Source organism: Dunckerocampus dactyliophorus, chromosome 5 (genome assembly GCF_027744805.1).
Source record: "Dunckerocampus dactyliophorus isolate RoL2022-P2 chromosome 5, RoL_Ddac_1.1, whole genome shotgun sequence".
NCBI classification, from domain to species: Eukaryota; Metazoa; Chordata; class Actinopteri; order Syngnathiformes; family Syngnathidae; genus Dunckerocampus; species Dunckerocampus dactyliophorus.
Window position 1 is genome coordinate 21,011,516 of NC_072823.1, and position 12,548 is coordinate 21,024,063.

The 12,548-nt window shown below is 38.9% G+C and overlaps 1 protein-coding gene across 1 annotated transcript; it reads right to left on the reverse strand.

Annotated features, from left to right (window-relative positions):
- Positions 1–134: 134 nt before the first annotated feature.
- Positions 135–11,484, reverse strand: sinhcaf (SIN3-HDAC complex associated factor). The gene is made up of 6 exons (XM_054777661.1): positions 11,323–11,484; positions 7,933–8,060; positions 7,757–7,856; positions 7,554–7,677; positions 5,367–5,517; positions 135–4,555 (listed from the first exon to the last, which is right to left on the reverse strand). The coding sequence occupies exons 2-6, from the start codon at positions 8,058–8,060 to the stop codon at positions 4,213–4,215; spliced, it is 846 nt and encodes a 281-aa protein (XP_054633636.1). The 5' UTR covers positions 11,323–11,484; the 3' UTR covers positions 135–4,212.
- Positions 11,485–12,548: the final 1,064 nt, after the last annotated feature.

Here is a 12,548-nt window from a genome sequence, read left to right on the forward strand (position 1 = left end):
TTAATTATAATGAAATTTTCATATGAATAATGTAGAAAAAACATACAAATCAGTTGATGCTTATTCGAATAGTTATCTATCTACAGTGTTGTCATTTCTTTTGCCAATTCGTTGAGACACAGAATACATGCCCATAAAACTCACAAAATTACTTTTATTAAGGGACAAGTAAAAAAAGTACATGGTGTATAAAAAATACAAAACAGCTTCATCTAACTTGTAAGCTAAATAAATGCATAGCGACAGTACATGCAAGTCTAAGCTGTGTATGGAGCCTACTGATCGGCAACGTTTCTAATAGCTACAATCTAGAAGGGGGAGAGAGAGTACAAGTTTGGTTGCAGTCTACATGACACACATCAGATAATAAGTTAGGTTGCACACAACTCAAATGATGAGCAAAATAAATATTTAACACTTCACAAGTATGGACAACCAGTCTTTTGATGCCATGTGAAACAAAGTTTGCAAAAGAATCACAATCGCTGTTTTCCATTAAAATGTATATTAAGCATAAGCGGGGAAATAATTCAAAGTATACATTTGAGAAGCAGGGATGCAACTATTGAAATAAATAAGAAATAAATAAATAAACCCCCGTCAGGGCCGCATAAGGCCCACCTAGCCCGCTATATACAGAACACCCCTGCTGTATCCCAACTACAACATCACATGTGAAATTTCATATTAGTGTTCTTGTTTGTTTTTTTTTAAGGAATAACATACACATACATACAAATGACCTCGGACAGTGTCCATAGAAAACCTGCATTGTTTTTGACATTGGGTGAATTTGATGTGCTTTGGCTTTCACTTGATGAATAAAATAATTAAAATAATATTATACTGTATACTCACTTGTGCATTTATTGAGTACACAGTTGTAGAACACAACACATTTCCATTTCATCTGTCATTCGGAAGCTCTGCTAAGAGGTGTCCCAAATATTGCCAGCACAAATTCAAGTACAGTGGTGTGAAAGTGTTTTTTTTGCACGTGTGTCACACTTAAATGTTTCAGATCATCAAACAAATTTAAATATTAGTTAATGACAACACAACTGAACACATAATGCAACTTTTAAATGAAACTATTTATTATTAAGGGCAAAAAAAAAATCCACACCCACTTGGTTCTATGTGGAAAAGTGATTGCCTCCCGTTAAAACATACCTTAAATGAGATTACCTGAGATCCATTAGTCTGGAAAAGATTATAAAGCCATTTCTAAAGTTTTGGGACTCCAGTGAAGTGAGAGCCATTATCCCCAAATGGCAAAAACATGGAACAGTGGTGAACCTTCCTAAGAGTGGCCGGCCAACCAAAATTACACAAAGAGCGCAGCGACAACTCATCCAATAGCTCACAAAAGACCCCACACAACATCCAAAGAATTGCAGGCGTCACTTGCCTCAGTTAAGTGTTCATGAGTCCACCATAAGAAAGATACTGGGGAAAAACGGCCTACATGGCAGAGTTCCAAGAAGAAAACCACTGCTGAACAAAAAGAACACTTAAGACTTTACTCAATTTTGCCAGAAAACATCTTGATGATCCCCAAAAGCTTTGGGAAAATACTCTGTGGTCTGACGAGACAAAAGTTGAACTTTTTAGAAGGTGTGTTTCCCATTACATCTGGAGTAAAAGTAACACTGCATTTAAAAAAAACATCATACCAACAATAAAATATGGTGGTGGTAGTGTGATGGTCTGGGGTTGTTTTGCTGCTTCAGGACCTGGAAGACTTGCTGGGATAAATGGAACCATGAATTTTGCTGTCTACCAAAAAATCCTGAAGGAGAAGGTCCAGCCATCTTTTTGTGACCTCAAGCTGAAACCAATTTGGGTCCTGCAGCAGGACAATGATCCAAAACACACCAGCAAGTCCACCTCTGAATGGAGGAAGAAAAACAAAATGAAGAGTTTGGAGTGGCCTCGTCATGGCATGACCTTAAAAAGGCACTTCATGCTGGAAAACCCTCCAATGTGGCTGAATTACAACATGTCTGCAAAGATGAGTGGGCCAAAATTCCTCCACAGCGCTGGAAGAGACTCATTTCAAGTTATTGCAAATGCTTGACTGCCGTTGTTGCTGCTAAGGGTAACTCAACCAGTTATTAGGTTTTGGGAACAATCACTTTTTCCACACAGGGCCATGTAGATTTGGATTTTTTTCTTTCTTAATAACAAAAAGTTTCATTTAAAAACTGCATGTTGTGTTCAGCTGTGTAGTCATTGACTAATATTTTTTAATTTGTTTGATGATCTGAAAAATTTAAGAGTGACAGACATGCAAAAATAAGAAATCAGGACAAACACTTTTTCGGACCACTGTAAGTAAAATATTAGGAGTAAATGTTATCATACAACACAACAATCTGACACACATTTAATAAAATATTTAATCTGTGGGTGTCTAATAAACGGACAAGTGAGTATCACAACACATTTGTGGTATATAAAGAGGCAATGGCATAAAATTTCAGCTTGTATAAAGTTATTATCATATACTGACCCAGGAATGACAATTGACTGATTCGTATTGTTGAGTGACTATAGATTGATAATGTGTTTTCGCTGTCGTATTGTGTGTTATTGTTATTCAAAGACACTTCTATTTTTCAGTTTTCTTATTTTTTTTTTGTTTACATACAAAAATAAGCTCAAGAGAAATTGATCCACAAAAAATAAAAAAGTAAGATTTACAAGTTTATATAAGGCCATGCAATCAGATAATCGGGTCTTTCGGATGAGATTGGGCTTGTAGGTCATCAGGTGAAAAAAATGCACTATGTGTTGCTGAGGCCACATAAATTTATATCGCTACTGTCCCTTGTTTTTGTTGAATAACCACTATAAGCCATGGGTGTCCAAACTTTTGCCATTGTGGACCGCATACAGAAAAAGTGAAGGATGAGTGGGCCACTTTGAAATATTTTGCAGATTAAAGACACTAAACACAATCCAATGTAGTTCAATATAAACTAAAACCAAACCAACATCTTAGCTATGTGTTATAGGTGACCAAGCAAATTAGTGTAATATCTAACATGCCTCACTATTAACATATTTTTTATTTTTAGAATATGCAGATTTAAGAAAAAAAAGCTGTGGTGCGAAAATGGCCCCTGAGCCGCACTCTGGACACCCCCAATCTATAAACTGCGACATGACGAGTAAGGCTGGTGTATTTGCTGTTGAAGCTGTGAATAGGCCTTATTTTCCAATGGGAGTATTTCCACGCACAGACGCTAATCCGGTTGACAAACACAAACTCTTTTAAGTCGGGAGTGGATCACACTAATGCTACTGTGCACATGCAAGTGTGTGCCCCGTGAGCGGGAAGAGGCCGCCATTATTGAATAACATTTAGTAGGAACAGGGTGAAAAAGTTCTTTGAATAGACGTGAGTAAAACTGTTAGTCATCCTGGATTATTGCAGTGGGTGTAGAAAGTGAACACAGACCTGTTAAAACAAGTCACAGTTAAAAGAGAACCCATAACCTTCAAAATTCCATTGAGAATGAAATAAATGTGGCAAGAAAATAGGAAGAATCTGGTAACTTTTTGTCTCTTTCACACAGAAACCCTTCTCTATCAGAGCCGTTAAAGTAGACCTAGCATTAAACAGACATACAGTATTAATTTTAAGGTATGCAAATCAATGCCACTAGCTTATTTTTTTATTTTTATTTTTTTATTTCTCATTGGTCACATACTTTTATTGGGGGAAACGAGCTTTGAAATAATTGATCACAGTCTTGTTTGTTTTTTTCACACCGGTGTGTTCACGTTCTATATCCACTGTACATGCTGATTTTCTCGAGGATGAGGTCATTTCTAACTAACTGTTGGGTGACAAACTTAAAAGTAGCACCATCTTCGGGAAGAAACGGGATCTATTGCATTGTGAAATTCAAACATACCAGCAAACTAAAACTCCAGCGTGTATCTAAAGACAGAAAAAAAACTACAGATGATGGTCCATTTGTCAGGAAAGTGAGACTATTTTAAATAGAACAAAAACACAACAGTCCATACGTTAACGGTCTAAATACAACAAACAAACCTCCAGCATTGTTGTGATGGAGAAGACCAAAAATTTTCAGCTGCTTATTGTCGAAGGCGGCATGACGAGACTCCTTCTTGTAAGTGCTTGTTGCGAAGGACAAAAAAGACCTTTTTTTCCAGAGATGTGTGAGCTTTGTGACTTTACCAGACTTCTTCTGACATCACTGCATTTTGCCCGCATGTCGCCGCCTCCTTCGCTTGCTCTTCAGCCGGGGGTGTCATCCGGCGAACAGCCACCTGGCCGCCGTTGGCCTCTGCCTCTTCTTCATCATCATCATCATCCTCCTCCTCCTCCTCCTCCTCCTCTTCCTCATCCTCTTCGTGTCGCTGCTGCTGCTGCTGCTGCTGCTGTTGTTGTTGTTGTTGTTTCTGCTGCTGCTGCTGTTGTTGTTGTTTCTTGCGGCAGCAGGGTTTGAACAGGTGGGGGTCAATGAGCACTTCCCCAAAGCGACCCTTGTAGATGATTCCACAACACACCTTTTGTCTACACAAGACAAAACACAAATTAATCTGTCAATACTTAAAAATGTTAATCCGATTAATCACCATCTCACATTATGTCTGAAATGTGCCCATTTTTACTGTATTTTATTGAAAGAAAGATAAATGACAGGGTAGGATATATATATATGTGTATTAACAGCGCCAAATTAACTGAAAATTTAAATCAAATTAACAGATGGCACACATGTCTGAAAATCTATTTACCCATTTACTGGTTTCTTTAAAATCAGAATATTTGAATAAAACTTTAACTGTGTTATGAGATGAAAGCTCTTCTCCCCATTGTGCTGAGGCGGGCAGAGGGCACAGTGAGGTGGATGGAAGAGGAGGATCTGAGGGGGTGAACTGGAGTGGTGATGTGGGGGTCAGTCAGATAAGGAGGGCTAAGGTTGTGTATGGCCTTAAAATTAAACGCAAGAATCGCAACAGCTCTAAGTACAGTCAAACCCCGCTTATGACGGGCCCGTTTATGTTGACAAAGTGTTTACCAACACATCAAGTCCCTGCCCATTGCGTTATTCTCATTTCTAAAAAGCGTCCGCTTAAGTAGACATTGATGTACATGGTCGACCGCTTTTGTCGACATAAAAATTGAGAGCCAAAGGAGTCACTTCCATGAAAAATGGATCAGTTTATGTGGATATGTGTTGTAATATTGACTTCCTCATTATCGCTAAGCAGCATTAAACAACATTAACTGTACATATTAAAACATGCACACAGTGACTTCCTGTTCAACGCAAAACAAGCTTCACAATAAAACCATGGCAGATTTAACCTTGAAATAGTACCTTTTCCAGTAGGTGAGGTCCAGGAAGGAGAAGACGGGCGAGCGAACGGATCCCCGGCTGAGCTCTGTGTCCGAGCCGTCATCAGACAAGTTGCTGTAGCTGGGAGATTGGGCCGGAGAGGTGCTGGAGGTGGTGCTGTGGGCATCAGAGTCTGAAACACAGCAGTAATGCAGTGTGTTAGACAAGCTCTTTGCTGGGGACCGAGTCTGGACAGAGTTCGTTTAGATGACAATAAGGTCAAATATAGATTATAATATTGTTGAAGTGGTGCAATACTGTATGTATGCCAGGCCAGGAGTGGCCCCTAGTAAATGTTTCAAATGTGGATTTACATCGATCAAAAACGCATAGGGACAGAAAGTGTGATATGTAATGAAGTGTGGGCATTTCTTCATTGAGAGAGATAAAAGTGAAACATATTGCCTTTTATATGTGTCATAGCCACTCCGTGTCTGCTTGATGCCTTGATGTAAATGAAAGGTCTAATTTTATGGCTTTGTGTAGTTTTAATATTGAATTGCATTTTATTGAGTTTTGTGTGCATACTAGTCACATTCCTTCTCAGTTTGTACTAAATGAAACAATGAACTTTGTGCATTCTTTATTGAATCTTATTGTATTTACAAGTGTTTGTGATACTCGTTCTCAGTTTGTGGTCAATGCAGAGATGTGGGTGAAATATCTAATTTGCTCACTACATTTATTTTGCACACAGGCTTGCTATTCAAGTGCATTTTATTGACTTTTATACATTTCATTGCCATGTTCTTCCTCACTTTGGGCGTAATACAGTGATATATGTGAAATGTCTGATATTGTGCTTGCATTCATTTTGCAGAGGTGTCTTAGTCACTTTTATACATTCATGAGCTGGAATGAGCTGCAAATCTCACATCAAAAATATACAACATAAAGTGGCAAGAAATACTTCAATATTGAATAAAGCAAAATTTGTTCTTGATCAAAAAATCACTCCACACTCTTTACCGTTCTCTGGTATTACCATATCTAACTTCTTGTGTGGAGATATGGTGTAATAACTGTAAAAGCAATTTTCACTTGCTAAACGTACTGCAAAAAAGATCAGTGAGGATAATTCATAATGCTGTGTATAGAGAACATACAAATCCCTTATTTTTAAAATCACAAATATTAAAATGAGCCGATTTAGTACATTTTCAAACCGCTAAAATAATGCATAAAGTCAACAATAATCTGCTACCCAAAAATGTCATACAATACTTATCTACAAGAGAGGAGAAATATGATCTCAGGGAAAAACTAAACTTGAAACACTTACATGCGAGAAAAACGCTAAACCCACAACATTTCAGTATGCGGAATTAAATTATGGAACGGACTGAGTAAGGAACTCAAACAATGCACCACGATAAGCGAATTCAAAAAACAATACAAGAAGTTGATGTTTGCAAAATACAAGGAAGAAGAGTCTTGAACTTGTTTTGTTATGCTTGTCTGTATTTATTATTATGTATTTATTACTATACTGATTATTATATTAATTGTGACAAAAACCTTAATTACATCATCATATTGTTACATTACCTTATCATTATTCTATGTATTAAAAACAATCACATATGGAATACAGGACGTGAATAAATGTGCTGCACAAGATGTGGAACGGATGGGTGGTAGGATTAAATAAGCTTTGCTTCTTCCTACTGCTTTTGGACATGTGGAACGGTGAACTGAATTATGTTATGTACTCCATTGTAACGTCCATGCATGTTCAAATAAAATTAAACCATTACCATGTTCTTCATCAGTTTGTGCTCAATGCAGAGATAAGTAAAATGTCTAATTTTATTGCCTTATTTTGTGCAGTCTTGATATTGAAATGCCTTTTATTGACTTTTACACAAGTTTTTTTCTTGCATGGTAAAAAAATAAATGTAAACATGTAAAGCGCCTTATTTATTTTGGGTAATTTTGCTAAATAATTTTAACATCACTCCTCAGTTTCTTAATCATCTGCTCCACAATGTACTTTGCACAGGTTTGTGCATGTTTAAGTATATAAAGGCTATTCTGGAAAAATATATGGGTTTGGTTTGACGGTTGCAACTTTGTGACTAAAATGTGAGACCATGACACTGACTAAAATAAACAGCCTCTCAGACCTTCCTTAGGATAAAAAATAAAATACCAAAATACAGAACTAACTGTTTCTTTTAAGCTCTTTTTGCAGCCGGCTGATCTGGCTCGGACGGGCTTTCTTGGTGATGGACTTGATTTTTTTGGGCCTAGAAGTCAACTTTAGGCTAGGACCTCCTCGGGCATCAACCACCTGCATAGAAAACAAGTTATTTAGGTCATGTTTTTGCCAAATTTGAAGCACTGGGGAAAGACTATCATTACAGACTCACGTGGTTCCAGTTCTTTTTGGTTCCCACAGGTAGCTTTTTCCATCTCTTCACCAGGAGCACACAAGCGTTGCAGATTTCTCCAGATCGTGTTTCACTCAGTCTGCAAAAACATCCCATTAGAAAAGTTCCAAACCACTTGATGTTGCTTTCACGCCACTCCTTCAGTCCACACTTACCCAAAACAGCTCCTGAAGTCTTTCTCATAGCGCTTGCTGTCCGTGAAGCGAGAGCTGGATGACTTTGCGCGGCAGATGCAGCAGCCATCCAGACTCCTGTACATTTTTGGCTTGTGAAAGCCAAACATCTGTGAAAGAAAACAGAATTAAAGATATTCACGTTAAAGATGTTCATGGTATTCAGCCATATTCATGTTAACAGTCTGATTTAATTTAATTGAAACATTTATGAATTAATTGTGAGAGCCCTAAAAACATCCAGTAACAACAATTTTTTGTCAGCACATCGCTCACTCTGACCCACATGGGGTGGTGCTGGTGGGTGTGGGGGGAAGTAGGTCAACAGTCAGACAGCGTGTCAGACAGATCATGTCACCATGCTGCGCTCAAGGGATGCACGCTTCATTTTGGCAAACCTAAATATTATACAGCACGCACACCCTGTGTTGACAAGGAGTCCGATTATGAGCAGTGAAATGCAAAAAAATACAGAGAGTGGGGATTCACTTAAATGCAACGAGCACACCCACTGTAGAGGAATCCCGTTATGTTGCTAGGCAAACTCCTCACCACATGGTGAGACCAACTGCGGCAAACCTGCAAAGCCGCGCCCCCCAAGATTGAGTTTTTTTTTCCTGTCAAACCTTGGGGGTCTTGTGACAGTGCAAAGCTACAGGGAGCCCACAGAGATGCCACAACGCATAGAGGGCACACTCTGATGGTAGATCGGATACCATTGAAAAGGGTACGACAAGTGTGGAGGGCAAACCATTTAAAATAATAGTTGGATTAATACAAATAAATAGCATGAAGAGGTTTCATCTTTAGCCCATTAAAATATCAGAAATTAGATCACATTGCATATTTGATTTGATCTTAAAAGTGCCATAATATGTATGCTGGATTTGTTGCATTAACACTACATTTCAACAGAAATACACCATTTCTTTGTACTGTACAGTGGACAATTACTCAACTGCAGAGAGTACTTGGCATTTATTGGGAGAAGCCTTTGTTTGTACGGATGCACTTTTCTATTGAAATTAAATACTAAACATTTTGCATATGTTTTTAAATGGTGCAAAATATGAATAATTTGTGAGATTATTGTATTGTGATAACATAATTTAGCTACACATATATTCTATTCCAATCCCTGCGTTCTGTTCGCTGATAAAATGTTTAGCAACTTTTGCTCTCTCTTGACATTTCTTTCAGTAAATTTCACCGTAAAATAACAGCTTTTCAGGTGCCGTGTCTGCTCAGCAGTCAATGTGCATTGTAGCAATGATTTCTACCAAGACGCAAGTAAAAGGTAAATAGAGCCACCCAGTGGCACCGCCTGTTCTTCTTTTACCTGAGGGGAAAAGGAGGCATCTAATTGGAGGTGCAGTGTTTATTCATGTGAACGACATCTGCAATATTACACACCCATAGTCACACGTCTGTTTCATTTTTATTTCTAAACTGTATGATGGAGTCTTTCACCGATGCAGAAAGTTTGTGAATAATGCCATGAACACTGCAATAAAGTAAAGGTCAAGTATAAAGGCAGTAAAACACTTGTCTGTGACCTTTGCTACTCATTGTACTGTCAGGCAAGTAGCAATACCTTATTGAATGATGTACAAATATGAATAGAACACTCCTTATTAAAACAAAATAACAGTATTACCTTTTCACATAAATATCAGTGTGGTAGAAAACATTAAAATCTTCTACTAAAATACTACAATCTTCAAGTGTTGTTTAGAATGAAAGACACCTTTAATCAAATACCTTAATACTGTAAATAACAATAACAATGAATTTAAAAAATGTACTTTTCATGGGTTTTCATTGGCCAAAGGTGGCCACGATAGAGTCAAGTGGAACAATTGGACGTAGACAGTGTAATATTGAAATATCTCCAATTAGCTCTGTGCTTCTCAAATAGTGAAACTGTCAGAGGGGCGTGTGAGGCAGAGAGTACTTTCAATATTGCAATTTGACACTTGAATACGCTTGGACGCTTCACTGCAGACCATTTTGTTGCATTTTGCTGGTTTCAGTTTCATGTTCAGTCTGTACGGTACAAATAAATAAATAGATATTATCAGTTTCTCAATCGTATTTCAAATGCGGATGGGGGGCGAAAAAAAAACATTTAATAGAAAATAATTGAAAACCACTTTATTAGCTTAACATGCATGTTTGTGGGGATGTGTGAGGAAGCTGGAGTAACCTGAGAGAACCCACACAAGCACAGGGAGAACATGCAACCTCCACATAGCGACGTTCCAATGGGGATTTGAACACATTTCCTGACCGCCAAGTAGACAGGCAAACCGCCATTCAACTATGTTGAAAACAAGTCAAAATGGCATTCTATATGCACAGCATATAAACCGGAGTGTACTCCTAACACTGTGATCACAAGGTCGACCAAAAATCCTGCCTCGGGTATTACATCGTGTCTGTACATACGATCTCTGCAGCAGACTATCGTGTGTGACGTAACTCAACATGGCAACACACTTCAAAGGCGGAGGCAGTGTGGCGAAGGAGGCGTGATGCGACTCGGCGCTAAGTATTTGCTTCGATCCCTTCTAAAACTCCACAAATCATGTCCCGAGCGACGAGGGGCTCGTCTTGACCAACAATTGTGTCGCTTTAAAGACAGGAGGCGGCGAGAAATGCACTTGTTTTCTTCCAGAGAGAAAAAGTGCAAGTCGTCAGTTTTCACCGCCCACTTTGCGCGAGGCAGCATGGCACCGCACACGACCTGCTTCATGCGCACCCATTTTAAAAATGTCCTCTTTGCTCGACGATGCTCGGTTAGCTTTACCGCCGACATGAGGTACACAAGTGAACAAATCTAACGCAAACATTTCCCCACTCTTAACAATAAAGTTGCTTCAAATAATCGTGTAATTTTATATTATCGCTTTTGTTAATCCTCACCTCGATTTTTTTAATTCAAAGCGACGCCATCGTGAAAGTGAACGGTTTAGTGTTGCAAATACACAAAGACAACATTTCACGCTGTTTAGTTTTTTTTAAGTGTTTTAAATAAACTAGTTGGCTAGCATGCGAGCTAGTGTGCTAGCTTGTTTTGTTGACAAGGCTACCGCGTGTTCAGGCGGGTGGGCGTGAGAGCCTCCCAACTTCTTTAAGCTAACAGGCGCTAACAACCACCTCGTGCACCGTCTTTAATAAGACATTTTATGGAACAAATTTTCACAAAAACCCCGAGTCCTGTTCGTTTCGGAAACGGTTTTATTGCGACTTTACTCAGCAACTTTGACACAACAGTCACTTGAAAGGGCATTCGCGCAACTCGGGAGTTTGAGCTAAATTACGTAGCCAAACCCACCCTAAATCGCAATAAAAAGGGAAAGCGTTTCTTACCTTGCTGCAAGTTGCGTAAAAATAGTCCAAAAAATCCGTAAAGGGGTTTGGTTAAAATGGGACTATATGGTGAACATCGAGCCCGCATCCGTAAACCCGCTCTCTTGTTGATGTCTGCCCGACTCGAGAGTTGTGGACGTCAGTGCGCATGCGCAGAACTAACACGCCTCCATTTCAGAGTGCAGTGAGAAGAGCTGTGTGTGTGTGCGTGTGCGCGTGTTTTCTTCAATTGCTACATTTACATAAACGTGTGACGTAGTCATGCGTCTGCATTCTACTGGCCATATAAGGATGGGAACGTTGCGCGGGAACAGGGGGCTCGGCCCCGGTTGCTATGGCACATTGGAGAATGTAAGCAAAGGGGCGGGGCCTGCTCTTTTACTACAGACCGCCAGATGGCTAGTCTAGGAAGCGAGATGCGCTTTGTTGTTGCTTTCAATTGCGTGACCGAGTTGGGGGGAGGGGGGTGGCACCCGATTATTGGTGGGGGTTTTTTTAAGATATTAAGAAGTGACTTAATGATCGCGTTCGCGTCGTCACGCACAACTGTATGGATTTCACTGCAATTCATGTAAGACGCGCTTCCTGAACTACTTCAAGTTCTTCAAGTTATATGTACATTAGTGATTAATATGCAAAATAGAGCGGCATGTGTTTTCTTTTGTCTTTTAGTGCTACTTTTCACCTAGTTTTGTTCAAAACAACGCGTTGCCATATCAGGTTTGACAATATGAAGCCCTAAAAACAAAATTTGCTTGAATCTGCTCATTAAGATGATAACAAAGATAAAAGTGTAATTCACTTTAGTTAAAAATTGTTTTCAAATTGTTTTCAGATACTTAGATACTCAGATACTCGTCGCATTTATTTTTTTAATAACTGAAAAAGCATTTGTGTTCTTACCTTTTATCTGTATATTAAGTATATGCAGCCTCCTTCTCCAGGAAAAGTTTGGATATTTTGTTGCAAAAGTCAGATCACCTCCTGGTAAGCTTGGGTATATAATCCTCCATCTTGGCAGTCACATGCATGCATAAATTCAGAAGAGCATAAAATATCTTATATTTGACTAGTTTGTAAATCTAGCTCTAGCCTGCACTGCCGTTTGTGTATTTCAATAACATAAAAAAAAAAAACATTGACTTTTCCTCTGTGCAAGGGCAGCTGACAAGCACCTTCCAGCTCATGCAAGCTCTCACCACATCAGGATGCATCGTGCCTCCCGT

Coding starts and splice junctions, on each gene's coding strand:
- sinhcaf (XM_054777661.1), bottom strand. CDS start 8,060: ATGTTTGGCTTTCACAAGCCAAAAATGTACAGGAGTCTGGATGGCTGC. Junction 7,857..7,932: donor GACTTCAGGAGCTGTTTTGG/GTAAGTGTGGAC, acceptor ATGTTTTTGCAG/ACTGAGTGAAACACGATCTG. Junction 7,678..7,756: donor CCAAAAAGAACTGGAACCAC/GTGAGTCTGTAA, acceptor TTTTCTATGCAG/GTGGTTGATGCCCGAGGAGG.